Source organism: Parus major, chromosome 1 (genome assembly GCF_001522545.3).
Source record: "Parus major isolate Abel chromosome 1, Parus_major1.1, whole genome shotgun sequence".
NCBI lineage: Eukaryota > Metazoa > Chordata > Aves > Passeriformes > Paridae > Parus > Parus major.
This window is the reverse complement of record NC_031768.1, coordinates 4,652,067-4,672,236: the sequence shown is the minus strand read 5'-3', so window position 1 is coordinate 4,672,236 and position 20,170 is coordinate 4,652,067. Positions and strand designations below refer to the sequence as shown.

The 20,170-nt window shown below is 41.8% G+C and overlaps 1 protein-coding gene across 2 annotated transcripts in view; it reads right to left on the bottom strand.

Annotated features, from left to right (window-relative positions):
- The window catches only part of ABCG1 (ATP binding cassette subfamily G member 1), a 54,341-nt gene that overhangs the window by 8,886 nt on the left and 25,285 nt on the right, over positions 1-20,170 (bottom strand). For both annotated transcript variants that reach the window (XM_015644035.3, XM_015644043.3), the window contains exons 3-14: positions 11,343-11,460; positions 10,465-10,597; positions 9,033-9,083; positions 6,902-7,047; positions 6,124-6,247; positions 4,890-5,004; positions 4,017-4,165; positions 3,745-3,846; positions 2,494-2,662; positions 1,629-1,729; positions 1,039-1,197; positions 155-273 (exon numbers count right to left, since the gene is read on the bottom strand). In XM_015644035.3, the coding sequence (XP_015499521.1) occupies positions 155-273; positions 1,039-1,197; positions 1,629-1,729; positions 2,494-2,662; positions 3,745-3,846; positions 4,017-4,165; positions 4,890-5,004; positions 6,124-6,247; positions 6,902-7,047; positions 9,033-9,083; positions 10,465-10,597; positions 11,343-11,460 (1,486 nt within the window). The remainder of the gene's footprint in view (positions 1-154; positions 274-1,038; positions 1,198-1,628; positions 1,730-2,493; positions 2,663-3,744; positions 3,847-4,016; positions 4,166-4,889; positions 5,005-6,123; positions 6,248-6,901; positions 7,048-9,032; positions 9,084-10,464; positions 10,598-11,342; positions 11,461-20,170) is intronic.

The following is a 20,170-nucleotide window of genomic DNA, read 5'->3' as shown; positions in this document are numbered from 1 at the left end:
CAAAACAAAATAAAATAAAATAAAATAAAATAAAATAAAATAAAATAAAATAAAATAAAATAAAATAAAATAAAATAAAATAAAATAAAATAACCAAGCAAAGGCAAACGAACAGCATTTCCAGATGGGAGGGTGAAGGCCTCCCCAGCAGTACCTGACATAGGAAATGTAGGACATCCATTGGAGGTATGTTGGGATGGTATCAAAGCTGACAAAAAACCCAGAGAACAGAAGGACTGGGATGGCAGTAACTGGGCCCACAAAAGTTGCCACCTGTGAAGAGAAGAAATAAAGTGTCTCTTGTCAGAAAGATAGACAAAAAGTAAAAATTAACTTGCTCTTCTGTTACTCTTAGGAATAATTCTGCTCCCCCAAACTATCACATTTTGAATTACTAGAAAATTGCTGATTTTTCTTTTTCTTGTGAGGGGAGAGCAGAAGCACAGGAACCACACAGTGAGGCTATGCTGGTCTCCACAGGCTGGCACAGAGAGGGAATCAGGTGTTCTACTGCAGAAATCTTGACAGCATCCAGGCATATTGAGGTCAGAATCATCTGTTCTGCTGTGGAATGGTCACCTCAGCACATCTCCTGCCAGCAGTTACACAGCCAGCTTCCAGTCATGCCAACAGCTGCCACTCTCCCTCCCTTTCCAGAAATCTGGGGTTTTGGGCAAGCCTTTTCCTACCTTTCCTTCTACAGCTTTTTTGGGTGTGCATGGAAGAACCTTCTCCTATTGTGGAAAATTTCCAGTTTGTGGGGATGCAGAAGCACACCAGTCCTGCAGTTTCCAGGACCTGCTCAGTCTGGGGTGAACAACAAGTGACAATCCACCCAAGCAGGGGCAGGCACAGCCCCTTCAGGTGGGGCAGGAACTTCAGAGCCTCACAGCCAGGGCTCGTCTGTGCCCCAGTGTGAGTGGGGAGCATCAAGAGCTCTACTACAGCAAGAAACCTCCTGCCTGCCTGCTCTCAGCAACCATCCTGGGGACACAGCAGCAGTGACAGGGAGCAGAGACCACCAAACTCCACCAGTACCTGGAGGGATGTGGAGGCTGCACCTATGAGCAGGCCCAGGGACTGAGCCACCAGGGATGTCATGGTGCCCAGGGCTGCGAAGAGGACGAAGCGGAGCGCGTCGGAGGGCTGGGAAGTCATCCAGTACACGATGCTGCAGTAAGCCACAGGGAACATGATCTGCAAGGACACACACTGGGAGTTAGCCCCTGACAGCCAGGCATTCACTGCTGCTCTGGGCAAGACAAAATCCTGCTGGGGTTCTAATTGATCCACAGCTCTCAGCCTTTCCATTACATGACAGGCATGTGATATTTGTCTTTCTACTTGGGCATTTGGAAACTCCACTCCCACCCCTTCACAGCTCCCCTCCTGCAAATAAGCAAAGCTGGTCATGTGTTTATTAAAAGAGTGTTGGGTCAGGTCTCAGCTTTTATGAAGTCCTGCACTCTCAGGGTGCTTCTGATTCATCCCTGAAGCTTCACCAGACACAGATGGGCATTTTCCCCAGTATTCCAATGGATACAACACCAGTACTAATCTTCTTGGCAAGTGGGATTGTCATTCATGAACTTAAATGGTTCTATTTCATTGAAGAGTCAAGCATGTACCTGAAAAGGAACATCAGCCATGGTTTTGGCGAGGTAATAGGCTTTCAGGCTGTACCAGTAGTTCAGATGCTCTCTGAGAAATACTCCCATCTCGAGGGGAACTGCAGGGAACACAGGTTATTCAGTTAGGCTGGAGGGTGCAATACTGCTGCACACAACAACAACAACACAGCTCACCCATATCTCATCCTGCACTGCTGCAGTCCCAGGGTGGGACTGGAACTCTCAGGTCTTTGACAGAGCAGCAAAAGTTTCAGTGATTTGTAATGAAATCTGAGAGGTCAGCCCCTAGAACCGCTCCCTGTTGAGACTATGGACCAGTCTTCTCAGATGATCTGAACCCCCCTTAAAGAGGATTTTTCAATTAAAAGTGGTGTCCAGACTTAAAGAACTTGGCTATTCCTTTTGGTCCAACAGGGAATCCAAAGTACCAGCACTCCCAAAGCAAGTACACAACATTCTGCAGGAGTTTCCTTCTGACACCACATGAACAACCTGATTTTATGCAGGAGTCATAACTTGGAAGCCCCACAGAAATTATTCCATCCTCCCTAAATCCATCCATGAGCTCAGGGCATGGCTAAGATGCACTGGGATAAGGAGAAAATTCCAGTCCAGGACTGTAACACTGAACTGTCTGTGCTGAAAAAGACAGGAAAAAGTGGGGAGGGAGAAATGCCAGTGGCCAAGGCTGTTTCTGCTGGCACAGCACTGCTTCTGTGGCTGCAAGATTTATCCCCCCACCTGTCTTAGAAATAGAATCACAAGCCAAATGCTATCTTATAAAAAACCAGAGACATTCCAAGAGCCTCCCACCTCCCTGCAGCCCCCTCCCCTGTGCTGTGACACAGTGCCCAGCACTCACAGGTGAGGACAGTCGGCATGAGCGCAGCAAACATGAGGAACAACATGGAAAAAAAGAGGAATCCCGAGTTGCTGAGGACTTTCTTGGCTTCATTGCCAATGCCCAAGTAGAGCAATCCAATGAGCAGCCCAATGCCAATGTGTGAGGTGATCCGCAAGTGTGTCAGGACCTGGGGTAAGCAAAGAGGCATTTAGTGCAAAGTCTGGGCTCAAAGATAATCTCAGTGTGGCTGAAATCAGATTGCAGGAAAGGAGCACTCATGTCCAGAAAATCTTACATAGAAATCATTGAATGGTTGGGGTTGGAAGGGGCCTTAAAGATCATCTAGTCCAATGCCCTGCCATGAGAAATGTTCATTTGCTACTGGGTAAGAAAAATTATAAGTTTCCCACAGAAATTTCTTCCAGGTAATACAGGAACTGCAAATGATGCAACCTGAAATCTCACTCTCTGACAATATCATGGATCCACTGCCTCTTATTCATCAGGGGAAAGAGACTTTCTGACTAAAAAGATAAATTTCCCCAGAGCAGAAGAGAAGTAGGAAAAGCATTTCAGGCTTGTATAGACCAAAGTAACTTCACCAGGAATAAATTAGCTTTCTGTGCCTTCTCTGCTACACAGTATTCCCACAAGAGGCTTGGAAGAACAAAAGAAATAATAACATTGGGAACAAATGCAAGCCTTTGGAGTCGAGCAGGAAAAAAAATATATTAAAAACATCATTGTCTTTCAATCTATACATCAGCAAATCAGCTACAGTTTCTCCTGATCTTAATTCATTAACTTAATTAATCCTTGTTGACAAATGCACTTATAAAAAGCAGGAAGGGAGAACAAGTTATGGCAAAGAAGCAAACTTTTTATCTACCAATTTTCTATTTCCAAAAATGAAGACTTTAAGTAGTAACTTTATATCACACTGAAATTATTTTTTGAATTTTCTGGAAAACCTCATTTTGTGACAGAGCACTAAAACTTCCCACTCACTTTTCAGTAGGATTAATAACTGTATAAGGGACCTGCCAGCACAGAGGGGGTTTAAACTCTGGGTTTTTAGGCCAGGTACTTCTGAGTGCTGTGTAGAAAGCTGTCCTTCACAATGAAGATGGCAGAGTTAACAGCAAGACTGAAAGATCAGCCTTTCCCCTTTGAAATTCTGTGATAATTCATGGATGGGCTGCTGGACAGGACCTTTGAGGTGTATTACACTTCCCCACACCCAGCTGAACTTTATAAAGCCATTCTTACCGAGTCCCTCATGATGGTGAGGAAAGTTCTTTTGAAGAGGATGCAGAACTGGGTTAGGCAGCTGGCAGAGAAGCTGTGGCAGCCTTCTGTGGAGGAGGAGTCCTGCAGAAACACACCACAGAATAAACTGCTCCCTTCACAGTATCTGCTGTGGTTTTCATTCACAAAAGCCCACTCACATCAGCTGAGTGTGCCCAGAGACTCCTCCACCAGCCAAGGGTTTGAATTTCCCCCCTCCCCTGCAGCCCCATGAGCTGAGGTGCCCAAAATACCTCTTCAGAGGGCCTGTGCCAGAGGAAGGGGTTCATCTCGTGCTCCCCAGCCACATCTCTCTTGTAGTCTGTGTCACAAATCCTCTCCCTCACAGCCCTGACCAGGCGGCTGTTCTGGTCCCCGTACTCACCAGAGGCCACTTCCATAACTACAACAACAGAGAGTTTGAGTTACATTGCAAAGGTCCAAGTCACTGCTTTGCACTGCTCACCACCTACAAGCCTTGGTATTAAATCCCCTTGATGCTGCAGCACTGGCAAAAACAGGTATTTTTTTTTAGTAGTTTTAGTTTTTTTTCAGTAGTTTTTTTATTTTTTAAACATGTGCAAATTCGTGTCTATATAATTAACATTTAAATGCATCTGTCCATAAATCTTCAGAGAGCTCTCTTTATCCTGGATGTTCAATGAAACAGCTCAGAGGAAAGGCAATGAATACAGGTAACAAAAAATGACAAGTCTACTTTTATGGCACTTTCCATTCTTTTTTCATTAAGAAACAACACTGAAAAAACCCTCAATGCTCTAACCACAGTGGTACTGCTCAAGATTAAAAAAAAAATGCAAAATACTGGAGCCAATTAAAAAAGACACTAATATTAGTTACTATGAAACACTAAAGATTATGCTTTATCTTTAATTTCCTGAACCTGGACTTCTAAGAGAGTGAAATATTAACTAAATTGCACCACTAGATGGCATTCAAATTACTCAGGGAAAAAAAAAATCTGACTAATTTTATTTTGAATTTTGTTTCATATATGAACAAAGCATATAAGAATATATGTACAGAAGTATAAATCATGCCATGGCTCCCTTTACCCTGAAGGTGATGATAAAATACAAAATAAATGAAATTCAAGCTGTCCTTACCAAAATCTGCTGGGTTGTGGTAGGTTGGACAATTCAGCCCCAAATCTCTCAGGTAAGGGACAAGGTTTGTTACCTTCCCACGGTAAATGCACTGACCTTGACTTAGAACATAGAGCTGGAAAACAAGAAGAAAAGGGGAAAAAAAAAAAAAAAGAAAATAGAAGAAAAAGAAATAAAGAAAAAAGCGAAATAGCATCAAAATATTTGAACCTGTTGCCTAATAACATCTCCTTGTCCCTGTGAGAAGAGCACCTTGGGAAGATCTGTCACCACTTGAAATTAACTTTGCACGGAATTACAGCTAAGGGAAAATTTAATGCCTGGAGTTTGAATTCTGCACACGTTGCCTGCAGGGCTTCAAACACATTAACACAGAAACACACTAATTCCAGCCTTTGGCACATGCTGAAAATAGGCAAGGAGCTGGAGAGCCAAGCCATCTAATTTCCACACATTATGGCTATTTTGGGCTGGGAGATGAGGCTGGTGAAGGCAGGAAGGGAAGGAGAGCTGGGACAGCACAGCAACAGCAAACAGCTCAATCACTCTCACTTTTAGCCACGATATTGACTTTAAATAAACCTCCCTGCCAGACTGGCAATCTGCAAGAGTTTGTTCACCTGTGGTGGTGGAGGTTTTCTCTCAGCTCCCACAGGACTAATCTAAGTCCTCTAACAAGACTAAAATACATTTTTATCTAATCTATACACACATGGTCCACATGCCATTGTTAGCTTGGAGAAAAGCTCTCCAACTGACTTAATTTCAATTAATTTTCAATACTAAATTCGATTATTATCATTTCATGTGAATTAACTCTTCTCAATCTACACCTGTGTATCTAGGATGAGAACATACACTTGCAACATTGCAGGCATTGGCACTGCAGCCCTCCTGCTTTTATATTGCTGTAATTCACTTCAGTGACAGCCCTGAGCACAGGAGCAGCGCTGGGTGAAGGTGTGACAATCACCAGTGCAACAGCCATGATTTCACAAACCTAACAGCAAGATTCTTCACAAACACTACAGGTAAATAAAGGAAACAGGCAGAGAAGAAGGGAAAAAAAAAAACCCATAATCAAAAAGTGTATTTTGCTGCTATTTATTTAATTTCTTTATATGATTTGTAGCTGTCAACTAGACAGCTCAGTCATGTTTTTAGATTGAAGAGTGTAGCCTTGAAAGCATAACCACCCTAAACTACCCATGAGGAGAAAGTCTGAGAGCAGTACCTGGTCAAAGAGCTCGAACAGCTTTGCACTGGGCTGGTGAATGGTGCAGATGATGGACCTGCCACCCTGGGCCAAAGCCTTCATCAGAGAGACCACCTGGAAACATGATGCACTGTCCAAGCCACTGGAAAATAAAACCAAATAAGTTTGTTATCCACAGGCACCACTCAAAACTAGCACATGCATTTGCTACTTGGTCTCCCATTATTATCCTTTTACAAGTTTTCTCTGTAGCAGTTTCATTTTATCATATGCCAACCTTATGCTTGTGTTTCTCCATCAGGCTTTTAATTAAGTTGGAAGCATGCCTGAGAATGAAAAAGAGTATTCTCAAAGCTGCCTTAAGGGACTTTTACATTTTAGGGCTGCAGATTTAAATGCTCCCAACTCTAATGAATAGATACATATTCATGGCTTTCCCAGCCTCTTCCCAGATTGATCACATTCATTACCAAAAGTCACATTTTAAAATGTTTATATTCAAGCTGTCTGCGCTCAAAAAAGAAAACCCATGCCACAATATTTTTCTCTCTCTTCTCCCTCCTCCTGCAGTTTGTGTCTGCTTTAAGTATTATTTACAGCCCCACAGTCCAGCAGTTGCAACAGTGACCCAAGGCACCAAGAACTCCAATCAAATTATTTCTTGGCCTCTTTCAGTGCTTGCAGGCAACACCAAATGAGCCTTTCCCAAGGATTTGGAGATGAATAACTTTTCTGTAGCTGTGTTCTACTGTGCAAAACCATATTTGTCTAGCTTTAATTTTTGGCCCAGAAGTACCTGGTTGGTTCATCGAAGAACATGACAGGAGGGTTGTTCACCAGCTCCAAAGCAATGGCAAGACGCTTCCTCTGGCCTCCAGAAAGACTCCCAGTCCTCGTGTTGGCACACGTCAGCAAACCCAGGGCTGTCAGGATTTCCTTCACCTGGAGGGAACAGAACATTCCACATAAAATGAGCATTAAAAACCCCTCCAGCCTCTGCACTGATTTTCATGGAGGTTGCGAACCAGCTCACGACTTTATTTCATCACCCACACACGTGAAGCCTTTTTTCCATCTAATGTAACATTTATTAGACTCAGTACCATTTACTGCTTTGACCCAAATTCTGCTTGTTTGTCCTACATGACCTCACTCAGTAAAGAGGTGAAAAAGGAGTGGAAACCAGTTCTTCTGTAGCTGTGTATTTATGGATGTGGCACTTACATCAGAAGAGCTCTGCAGCATGTGAGGGGCTCTTACACAGTGAAACCAAGCAGCTTCTTTCAACAGAACTCTGGGGTTGTCTCTGCAAGGAACTCTGTAACAAAACCCAGTGGTTTCTGTAGAGCAGTGACCTGCTTTATCTCTTCTGTTCTCCACGGTCTCCTCTTTCAAGTGCAGCCATTGATTTGAAGTGTTTTCACTCCCCTCAGAGCTCAGATATTTGGGATTTCCTCAGGGCACAGCCTCGGGAAGGGCACAGCTCCTCCCAGGGTTTTGGGAGCAAAAGGAGAACAATCCCAGGAACTATGATTTTTTCTGTTTCAGTGGCTGTAGGTCTGGTCTGGTAGTCCTATAATAGGGAAATAGCTCTCTGGCCTCAGTAAAAGCATGGACACAAAAATGAGTGAATCCATGAGCTACACTGCTCGTGCAATTAAAAACTTCCACCACTTCAGAGGTAGAAAGCAGCCCAGACATTTAATACTTCACTGAAGTTGAGGAAACAGAGCTGACCATTTTTCAAATATCAACTGCATGGATGGAGAGTTTTCCAGAAAGAGTGCCTGACCTGGTGAAAGTTGGTGAGACCAACCAGGGCCTGACCCTTTGCTTGTCCTGATTTTGATTTCCAGGAGTTCCCTTTCCCAATAGGAGGGAATAAAAAAATAGCAAAACCCACTAAGCCTTGATTCTCAGAGAAAAAAAACCAATTCCCCCATTCACTTTATCTCTGGGGAGGGTAAACAGGACTCAGGAAGCACAAGCAAGGACAGCTAGAAACATAAACTGTGGTTCACTGGAGGATTTTCACTTGTCCCTGCTTTAAACAAGAGTCTGCAATCCTGCTAGCACAAGTGTATAAATTCATAACATTTATCTATGATAAACATTTACACTCCAATTTACAACAATAAAATGAATTATCTTCTCCTGCTCAGGCCAGTAACGCTAACCAGAAAATTCTTCTAACATGTGTTGAATAAACACAGCACAGTTTTTAACTCAAAGAGCTGCTTGTAATTACAGTGACAGTGTGAACAAGTGAATTAACTTGCTTGGCCTAACTTCACTAGAGTGTAAATGAGCTAAGGCTTCTGAAGTACAGCTAAGTTAACAGCTGTTTCTATATCAATTTCTTTTCCAATAAAAAAGCAAGCTGTGTTTACCAAACATAAGCTGATTCCTGTAAACTTCCCTTTCTGATTTTCAAGGATTCTTTTGAGTCTGAAGAAATGCCAATTGCTCCAATTTGGAAACAGACAAAGGACAGTCACAAAAACAGCTGCTCTACCTAGGAAGTTGCCACAGTTGTCATATTTGAGGAAAAGAGGTGCTTTTCCCCAGGGATGGGTTAGAGGAGCACAGTTCCTAGTGCAGGCCCAGCTGGGTGATTTATCTCACTCTCCTGAGCCCTCAGACACAGGAGAATCCAAGGTGCTAAGGTGCATGGACAGGAATCCTGCAAAACCTGTGAAATTTGCTTCAGTAAATCTTTTAAAATTTTCCAGTCTCGTACTGAAAGTACCTTTCATGGAGACTGCAGTGAATATTCCCTCCTAATGACATTTGTCAGCCCAGAGGTTATGATTTATTCTGTATTTATTCTGTATTAATTCTGCTCAGTATTAGGTAAAAAATGTCTGCTTTACAGAGCCAACTTCTTGGCATCCCCCAAATTCTAGTTTGATGGGCAGTGTACATACCATTTCTCTCCTCCCTTCATCCTTCTCTTGAAGTTTCAGATGAGCAGATACCTGGAATGTAAAACAATGGATTTTGATTTTAGAGTAGATGTCTCAGGCACAACACTCCAAGGTACCATTTAAACAACTTCTCTCAACCCAGTCAGAAAACCTAAATTTGAACAACAATGTTCCAGCCACAAGCATCACATTTTTCTGTGCAGTAAATAACTGAGTCTAATTTGACTTAGGCAAAGCACCCAACAAAAAGTGTATTAGAAAAAAAAGGCCATTCTGCAAAACAAAGAGCTTTACAGGAAGATGGGAGAGTGACATATTTTGCACACCCAAAAACTTCCCAGGCAATTCTAAAGACACAGTTTATTTGTGCTTCATTCACACTGTAAAGATAAATGAACTCTGCCATTCTCCAGGATGCAAACAAGTGAGAGCAGAAATAAATAATCTTGTGAAAAGATGTCATCTGCTGTCCTGAGAGGCAGCTCCACAAAACATCATGATTAACCTTTATTAAAAGCAATTAAACTGTTAAGTAATTATTTTTTGGCAGAGCCTTGATTGATTAATTTTAGACAGCAAGTATAATCTGGGCCCAATTCTGCAAAAGTGGTCCCATGGGATTCTGATTAAAACACTCAAGTAAACAAAAGAGAAGAAAAACTTCTCCACAGAACAGAGCCTTCACAAAAAATTAGCCACATAAGAACTGGAATGATTTCTTCTGGCCTTAAAATTTGTGAATTGAGCTGGCACAGTGTGAGCAACCCAAGCTTTATTTTTGATAACAATTTCTGAGAAAAACTGGCTCATTTCTCAAGCTGAGCTACAGACACTTCCAGACTAACTGGTCAAGTTGACAATTCATAAACTTCCTAATGCCATGCAAAACAATGAGAAGAATTTACACTGCCTGTACATCTTGGACTTACTCTGTTCCTGGTTGCTTTTTTTCCCATGAAGAAATGAGATTTTGTAAAATGCCTTTATTTTTAAAAAGGCACAAAAGAGTAGAAGTGGCAGAGAGATCACACTGAAGTGTAAATAACAATTTTCAGTCAGAAGATGAAAGATGAGGAGAAAAAGAGAGATGAGGTTACTCATCCACCACCCAAGCAAACAGATGGTCCCTACAAAGGCTCATTTGTGAAGAATTTCAGGTTCTGTTCTCTAGGAGATCTAAGGAGCAGACACTTAGATCTCCTTCCAAATCATAATGCTGGGCACAAACTGGAAATTATAAAGCCAAAGAATTCCTAGAAGGATGAGCCTGAAATGGAATCCAAGGCATCACCAAACTCCAAGAACTTTGATGGAGCGGGATCAGGCAGGGATAACACCGTGCGGCACTGCCAGGGGTAAAACCAAGGGCACAACAAAAACCACCTTCCATTTTCTCCTGCTCAGACAAATGAGAGGAAGGAACAAAGCTCACCATCATAGCTTCCTGGACAGTGAGGTGAGGGAGGAGCATGTCATCCTGCATGATGTAGCAGGAGACTTTGCGGAAGGAGCGCAGGTCGCGGGGCTGCCCGTTGATGAGGATTTCTCCTTTCATCCCCGTCTCTCTGAAACCAAACATCAAAACAGAGGTGAATCTCAGCCCTCACTTGGGCTGCCACATGACTGAGCACGTGGAGGTCTTAGGGACTTATTGCCACTATGAAATAAATTTGGTAGACTGGATAGAAATTAAATTATTTCCTGATTACGCTTTCTTTCACATAAAGCTTCATGCCGAGATGCTGAAAATTTTACTCAAAATGTGTGCTGTCGTATATCTGAAAAAAATAACTGAAAAAAATATCAAGAAATTAAAGTTGGTGTTATTTTAGGTTTCTCTGCCCTGCTCCTTATGCCCCAAATGACAAGGCAGAGACACCTTGTATGGCCATACAAGAGGGGGTTTAGAAAGATAAAAGTAACTGCATTTTGGTGAAGAAGACATCAACATTTTGAAGTGGTGACTAAAAAGAGTAGATTTTTCAAGTGTTTATGTGATTTAAAAAACATCACAAACATAAGACACTGAGTCAGATTTGTTACACAGCCAAAAAAGAAGATTTTCTTCATATACATGTTTTTTGATTTTAAATTTCTTCTTATTTTTGGATCAGACCCCTTAAGAGATAAATCCCAAGTGACCAAAATGGGACACAGAGGGGAAAAAAAGAGATTAGTAATAAGAATTTAATTCAAAATCTATGAATTTGCCTGTTTCTTACAAACTCTAGGCTAAGATTTCTTCTGCTGTTGTCTCCAAGGAGCCCTCAGGGTTGGTGATCTTAACTTGGGATCCTCATTGGTACTGACCTGTATCCTGCCAGAATATTCATAAGCGTTGACTTCCCAGCTCCTGAAGGTCCCATAATTGCAACGAGTTCTCCACTGCTGAACTTCCCTGAAATTCCTTTCAAAAGGGTCTTATAACCTGGAAGGAGAAAGACAAGTTCAGTGAACCCTTAATCACATCTGGGGAGTGATGGAAGTTCCTTCCCACTGAATGCTGATGACAAACGGGTGCTGTGAACAGCCAGCTCCTGAGAGGTTGATGCCAGCATCAGCACACTCCAGTAACCAGCAAAAATAACTATCAAAAGTCAAATTGTGAGTGGGAGCAGCAGCTTCCTGCCACGATACAAATGGTATTACAGGGTCTCACACTCTTGGATCACTGCAGGATGATTTTTAAACAGGGCTATGGAGCCTTGCTGCCATTCCCTGAGTGTCTCCTCTGAGCATTGTACAGGATGCTGATAAAATATCCAATATCCCACAGCTAACAGTCTTGTCCTGCCCTCCAATCACTGCAGTTTCACTGCCAAAATTCTGCCCTCTCACCAAAACTTCTTAGAGAGAGCAACAGCCAAGATCTCAAAGACCTTTGCCTTTTTCCATGAAAGAAATGGAAAAAATGTCTTGTATGACAAGAAACTCAGCAAAAGGAGATACAAAAAACCTCTTCATTCTCTTGCCACAAGAACTCTCCTACCAGAGGAACTCTAAACTAACTTTTCTAGACAGGAAGACTGACCACAATAACTGTAAAAACAATTTCTAGGGAAACACTTATTCCAGATTAAGAACATGCAGGGTTTTTTTTTCTAATTTAGATTAATCCATTTCAAAACTTTGTGCCACCATAATTACATCCTCAGGCAAGGATGTTTTAAAGTGACAACACCGCCTCCTTCAAGCATTTCAATTTATTTCTGAGTTAATTATATTTGCCAGTAAACCTTTATTAAAAGCCTTAACTCCGTGTTACTCTAAGTGTAAGCAAACTGTGCTCCAATGAGAATTCCAGATTTGGACCAGTTGCATCTACCTTGCCCTGGAGAATTTCCATGTAAAGGCATAAAAACTGTGTAAGGAAGGTGGAGAAAGCCCTGACCAGCATTTAATTTTTTCAGGATCTCTTTCCCTTTTGTTATTTTTTGGTTTTTTTGCTTGCTTACTTTATTTTAATTGCCAATGCTTCTAGCTAAACCATTTAATTATTAAAGAAATGCTAAGTAAGGTGTCAAAAACCCATCTCATATGTTGACAATGTTTATGTGGTTCAGTTAAAACCAAAACAGAAGGGTGGAAAATCCATTTACATGCAGAGGATTTGGCACTCCATTTTGCCACACTGGTGGATATGCAGGGATATGTACATCCCACATGTAAACTATCCCAGACCTCTGAGCATCAGCACAGGCTGTGGCTGGAACATGGAAATGATAAAAAAAAAAATTGCAATGTCTGCAAGCTCCTAGAAAAAAAAAAAATAATTGTGGGTAATCTTCTGATTTCTCTTTTTTCCTGACTTCATTGTTTGTTTTTATCTCTATTTATCCTCTTTAAATTTTCTTCTTGTCACCATTCTCAACTCACACTCCTCCTGTGCCACAAGAGAGCAAACTTTGCACCAAAATCATTGTCACGCTGCTGTGGGGTCTCCAAAATCCACAGCAAATCCTCTCCCCCAAGCACATCCCAGCCCAGGGGAATGCAGTAGCCACAAAACCTCTCTAGAAATATCTGATGCCACTGTTTTCATGGCAGAAAATGCAACTGATTAAATGGATCTAAATAACTATTTTCTTGAGTGCCTTTTTTTTTTTTTTTTTAAACAGGCCAGTAATTTTTCACTAAAAATCTTGCTCTGGACCTAAAGGAAACAAGTTGTTTGGAAGCCATGAGGTAGCACAGGTGTGAAAATAGCAGAATATCCACACTGTTTATGGCACAAGTCCTGAAAAGGGAAGCAAGCACAATCTATCACTTGAAGAAAGAAATCCATGGCAGCCCCACAAGGTCAACCAGATTGTCCTTCACACCAATGTCACCATCCACAGCAGCATCTGAAGGGAAAGTGCAAGGAACAATCAGGCCTTTCAGACATGCCAATATTTAATAAACTTTAAATTTAATATTTAATAAAATTTAAATTAAGGATCTGTAGGGACAAAGTCCTTCATTTTACCTCTTTAGTGTAATGAGAACCAGCTCCCTCCCAATCCTGTTAAGCCTGTAAGGGACTCAAATATTAGAATGTACCACCAATTATTTGCACTGTGCACTAGGCAGTAAATATTGTAAAAAAACTCTTGAGGGAGGATAAAAAATACATACTGCCATCAACATGCAACCAAAAATACAGACTCAGTATCTGCAAACATGGGGCAACACAGATATCATTACCTAAAACTGAAACCTTTCCTCTCCCTACCTACAACTGTGAGATTTAACATTAAAGTCACCTTTTTCCAGAGTTTCACAAATGATTGTTTTACATTTAATAACTGCACTACCTTCCCCCTCGTGACCTGCACGTGTTCCTGTCCCTCTGATGGACTTTCCCGTTTTAGGTACCCCACACAGGGTGTTAAATCAGAGCAGGACTCATCACAGAGACACAGAATCAGCTTGAAAAAGACCTCCAGGATCCTCAGGTCCAAGCTTTGACTGATCACCACCCCATCAACCAGCACAGAGCACACATCCAGCCCTTCCTTGGACACCTCCAGGGATGGGGGCTCCACCACCTCCCTGAGCACCCCCACCAATGCTTGGCCACCCTTTCCAGCAAGAAATTCTTCCTGAAATTCTCAGCAAGTCATTTGCAATACAGTAGAGAAATATGCTTTAAGAAGAAATAAAAGAAAAGCCCCAAAACTATGAATATTAGATTAGGACCCTAATCACTGGCATTTTAAGTTGCTACCAACTCAAACCCGTCTCTTCCTTTGACTGGAAGCACATAATAAGCTTTTCCATTACAAAGGGTAATTTAGCAAACCCACAAAAAAAGATTTGACACCGTGGCAGTGGTGTGGTGCCCCAGTATAATCCTTTATGAGGAATTAAAGTCCCCTAAGTAACCACAGTCTTCCCTTTCAGAACATCGAGGCTAATCTCCAGCCGAATCAGTTGACCTAAAACTTCTATACTGGGCCACATGTCTTCCACGAGAAACAGATTATGCACTTGGAGGGGATTGTATTCTCACAGTACAGGGCCTGTTTCATGTCCTATATCTGCCATATATCAGGAATTTCTCACTACTCTCAGCCCCTACATCAAGGACAAGCATAGCATTGTGACTTTCTCATTCTTCACTTCTCCTAAAACTCTTTCAACTTCCAGCGGAAATCAGCGTGGATCTTTCATTTTCCCTGTGTCTCCTCCTGAAGTTACTGTGACACAACCTTTAAAAATGTATATTTAAGGGCTGATACCCGTGGGAATTTTAATAGAAGTTTTCAAGGACTGCTTAAAATACGGATTTGACATTATCATGCCATCACGAACCAGAACAACCCCTCAGCAAATTTCTCAGCCCAACCCCCTAAAAATAGAACACAGCAGAAACAAATCAAAAGTGAGACAGAAAATTCTAGTGATACAAAACTTTTTGGTCTTAATTTCACCTCACATTACATTCCAGAGTTCAGATGCTTCTCCTGAGAAGCAGATTGTGTTTCGTTTTCCCATGTTGGGATTTCCCATTAAATCAAACTTGAGGCAGTGTGATATTTGACCAGATTCACAGCTGAACCACCTGCCTGGCCTGACTCCCCATGTCAGAGGTGGAATTCCCTCCCTGCCTGGCAGCAGAGCCCACAAAAGCCATTTTTATAATGAATGGACAGAGGTGACCTCGTGTCTCTGATGAATTTACCAAGGGAGCTCTCCTTGCTCAAGTCAACACAATTTTTACTACTGGAATCAGCAAGGGAGAAATATGTTGATGGTTTTATCTGCTTCCTCTTGGAGATTTATGGGGGGATCTGGTTTTACCATTCCCACAGAAATTATGATTAATCTGGAAAGAAGCAAGCCATCCCCTCCTCTTCCTTGGGGTAGGAGCAATGCCTCAGGATGTGTCTGAATCAGCACCAATTAAAACAAAACCAAAACCTCACAGTGAACTTCCTCAGGTAAATACCACCTCTAGGTTCTTGACTGAAATGCTTCATTCATTTGCATTTCATCATCAGTAATCCTCTTTTCTTGCTCAGAGGAAAGTCACACAGACTTGGGGAAGTTTCTGGGTGTTGGAACCTGTTTCTGCCTCCATCAGTGGACACCCAGACCCCATCTCAGGTCCTGGGTAAGCACAACAGGCTTCCCCTGTAATTCCAGCAGGATTTGCCCTTCCCAATGTATTTGAACTGCTTCTCTTTCATCACAAGCTATTCTGGAGGCAGGAAATTGCTGCTGGTGCCCTGCAAGTGCCACTGGCCTGAAACTGCTCCAAGGTTTCTCAGAGCATTTACTGAAGTAAAAGGCAACACAGGAAATTTCAACTCAAGCAGCACGAGTTTGGCAAAGCTATAAGCAACTGGAAACTGAGCCACAAAGAAATCAGCATTTGGCACTTAAAAATCAAAACCAGAGACATCATAACCTGCTCTTTACACACTCCCTGCCAGGCAGAAATGAAGCATTCCTTTATTAAAAATTAAATAATTATACAAGGATTCTATTTCTGCATCTTTTTTTGTGGTGCTTTTTTTAGGTAGAATGTATTCCTACTGAGAAATATCCAGCTGGAAATACAGAAGACATCTCTGGAAACTACTGTATTATTTACCTGCATTGCCTTAATGATTTCAACAAGTAACATACTTTTTAAACAGCAGTTTAAATTTCAATCCTCAAATTTGTTCTCTTAATGTATTATCAGCCAAATTGTTTCTTAAATCATGACAAGAAATTGCAGCAATTTCTTGGGACTGTATATCGACTCATTAAAGAATCCCCATTGTATTTTCCTATTCTAAAGTTTACAGGCTCACTCCTCATCTCACCTCCTCCTACATCAATTAAAAAATCCCCAAATTTATGCAGAAGTCCAGGGAATTCTCCAGTACATAAGCTGAAATTAGGGGATGTGGCACCAAGCTGTCACATCTTTCCCCTTGAGGCAGGAGTAAGGAACCCTCCTACTAAGGAAAAACACTCCCAGGAAATTCATGACTTTGCTGCAGCCCCTGAGATCCCCCAGTCACACCTGGAAGGCCAAAGGCCATTCCCTGGATTCTGAACTGGACATAAATAAAGGAAGAACAGGATAACCTGGTTCCAGGGCATACTGAAGGGAGAGTCAGTGACTTTTTGGCTGAAAGAAGAACCTTGCAGAAGCCCACCCAGACACTGGAAACATCCCCTGGTGACCTGCCAGGCCTTTCATTTGCAGGCTCTTTAGATTTCTATCAGAAAACTGAACAGCTGGGAAATACTGGCAGAAACTCTATGGAGAGGCAGAAGATGAGAAACACACTCACACACACAGATAACAGCTCAAGGCCAGGTTTACATTTGGAGATGTAATAAAACATCAGCTAGGAAACATTTTCCTTATCGTTTTTTTCATCATCCCTTTCCATACACACAGGTGTGAATATGCCAGAAAGAAATTCTCTTGCCTGCTCCTTCTCAATCTATTACTCACTTTCTGCACCTCAGCCCTTTTCTTGCTCCTGAGAAGCCACTCTCACAGAAAAACATCTTTGGCTTTACTAGAAGGGACTGCACCAATCTGCTTCATCCAGTGATGATTGGGGCTTTTCACCTAAACCAACATTAGATCAAAGGCAGGGTGTTTCCCCAAACTGGAATATAAGTAGGGAGGTGTTTGCCATGTATTTCTAATTCTGCTTTAACCAGCCAGGGCACTGTGTTCCCCACCCACTGCTTGAGTACAGAGCACTTTCCTCTCCCTGCTATCAACAGGGTTTGTAGATGTTTCAGTTTGTAAATTCTCAGTTGAAAGGGATTATCTGTATCACTTGATGATTATTTAAATAATTTGGATTTTAAAAACCCTCTTGATGGGGATTATTTAAATGAAGGTTTCTTTCCCAAGCTCCACACTGAGTTCAAACAAGCTTAAGTTAAAGTGAATTGTAGGTACAGATACTTGGGAAGAAAAAAAGGCATCTTTTAATTTCCAGAAAATCTGAGGGACAGAAACAGCTTTTCTGACAAACAGAGTGGAAAAATATATTGCTTTAATAACAGGCACCTTCCTAATTTTATCCTGGTTTGAACTGTACCTCTACAAAGCCTGGAGGGGCAAAGTCACACTAGAAATAATAAAGATGTTTAAGCCTACCAAATAAAACCTGTATGTGAACTCATATGTCATTGGTTGGTGATTTCTGCCATCCATTGTGTACCAAAAGTGAATAAACCTTTTTCACCAATCATTTTCTCACTCTAGTTTTAGAAACAACACATCCACACATCTCTGTTCTGTTCACACAGTCCCTCAGGACCACTGAACAATAGGATTTTCCATTGTCTAAGCTCTGAGCCCTGCTTTAGGACAATTAAGGGAATTTGCAATTGTAATATATTCTTGTACCTTGCCTCAGAGAAACGACCTTCGTTATGTAAATGTCTATAAAACAGCATGCCAGCCACCAAAACATCAGGACAGAAAGGGCAGAAAAGCCAAGTGAGTGCTTGAAGTAACCAAATCAAGCTCCTCTGCCTCACAGCTCATTCCAACTCAGAAATGAGGAATTTATTCCTCGCAACCTAAAATAATAAGTATTTCAAGCTTTAAAAAAAGAAAAGAAATCCCCCTGTGGGCAGCAAAGCTCTTTCTTTGTAGTGGACTAAACTGCATTTCTTAATATAGCCTGCAGCCAGGCCTTCTCAAACATATTGCTCTTGATCCACAGCCGATTTCCCACTTAGTGGTCATGAGGTGGATTAGTCCTAACTCAGATGCAGGGCTTAGCACGAGCTCACAGCGAGGCTTGGAGTGTTCAATCTACCTAATTTGACACATCAAAATGTTTGATGCTTAACCTAAATTCATTTCTAGGGCCCATAAATTATCAGTGGATAGGAACTGGCACACCGAAATGGTGATTAATTCTCCTTATTTTGCATTCCTGCTCTGGGAAGGGATAAATAACCCTGTGGAAGTGCCTCTATCTCCACTACAGCAGGAGTTCAGGACAATTAGCTTAGGTGAGACACCAAGCCTCTTGATGATGCTGTGAGAAATCCCATCCAAAATCCCAGAAATCCCAGAAATGAGAAATCCCAGCCAAAATGATGGCAAAATCAGTGTCCTCTTTGTGGGTTTAAATCAGTTTGATTTGCTTGCACAGTCACAACAACTGAGCACAGCAATTGCACACTCCCTGCCTTCAGGCTGGATTGGAGCTCCACACCTTCAGATGCTCCCTGGGAACCCACCAGAAGAGCAGCCTGGCCGTGTTCAGGATGCACAAAGGTATCAGATGTTGTGTTTTCACTCTGTCTTTAATACCTGGCGCTTTCCTTGCCCTCTGATAACTGGGGACAGTTCACACATTTTTTCTTCAAGCTGTTCAAGCACAGAGCCCTGTGCTGGGAGCACTGGCTTCAAACTTGACCAGAACATCTCAGAGCTGGTCAAAAACTCAAATTAGTGAACCCAAAACCAATACACAGCCTGAAAAACCCAAATGAGCTTTGGAAGATGTTAATCAGAAGCGAAACATTTGAGGACAAACTCAAAAGCAAGGTTTGAATTTTGTTTGTATGAATGCCCAACGTTTGACACCAGTGCACTTCCTCTGTGCTGAACAGCAACTTCCTTCCATGGCAAGTCAGAAAAACACAAAATAAATTGGAGCCTGAAGAGTGATTGTGAGCCCCCAAGCCAAGATTTACCACACAAAATTCCCAGTTAACTGTAGGTCATGTTGGATAATAAAAGAGAATGATGAGAAGATGGCCAACCAGGCAAGAAACCCAGTTCTAGCACAGGGAGAATCTTAAACCAAGCCACAGATTATAAAGAATCTGAAAAGTCCTTTAATTTCATTGTTCTCTCGGATCCATGGACTAGATATTAAACTTATGCAAGACACTGGATGTGACAGTTCACATTGTGCAGTCAAACAAAAAAAACCCTGACTAAGTAAAGATTCCACTCCTTTGAAACTCTGAAATAAGAGTTATGTGCACCGTGCTCTGTCTCTGGTATCCTGGCTGCTCATCACATTATTTTAGCATCTGAATGCTGCTCTTCCTCAGAATAACTAATTAGATCTGACACTCTGTTAGGCTTGCAAGCTCTGCAGCCCCCTAATTTTGAGTTTAAGGGTTTAATAGACTATACAACCCCTCTCCCCTTGTCTGGAGAACCCACACTCCAAGGGACAAAAAACTGAGGTGTTTGCAGGTGGACACAGAATTCAGATTTTTTTGAGAAATGTTCCACCACCAGAAGAGAGGAACAGAGTCAGTGTCACCAATATTGTGCCAAACCTCCTTAGTCCTGCTATTACTGGTTACACCTCCCCACTGTGCTGGGAGATGAATGGGCTTGTGCCAGCCCCCTTTTATTCTGTGTTTTTTATGGTTATGACCAGAGCAGAAGCATCTAAATAATTGTTGGTAATGTGTTTCCTTGCATTAACCTTTTCTGTCTCCCTTTAAGGCTGGTCCTGCAGCCTTCTACTGAGGTTTACAGGATGATCACCACTACACATGGGTTCAGGGGTATTTATTCTTATTCTTATTCTTATTCTTATTCTTATTCTTATTCTTATTCTTATTCTTATTCTTATTCTTATTCTTATTCTTATTCTTATTTTCTTCTTCTTCTTCTTCTTCTTCTTCTTATCTTCTTCTTATTCTTA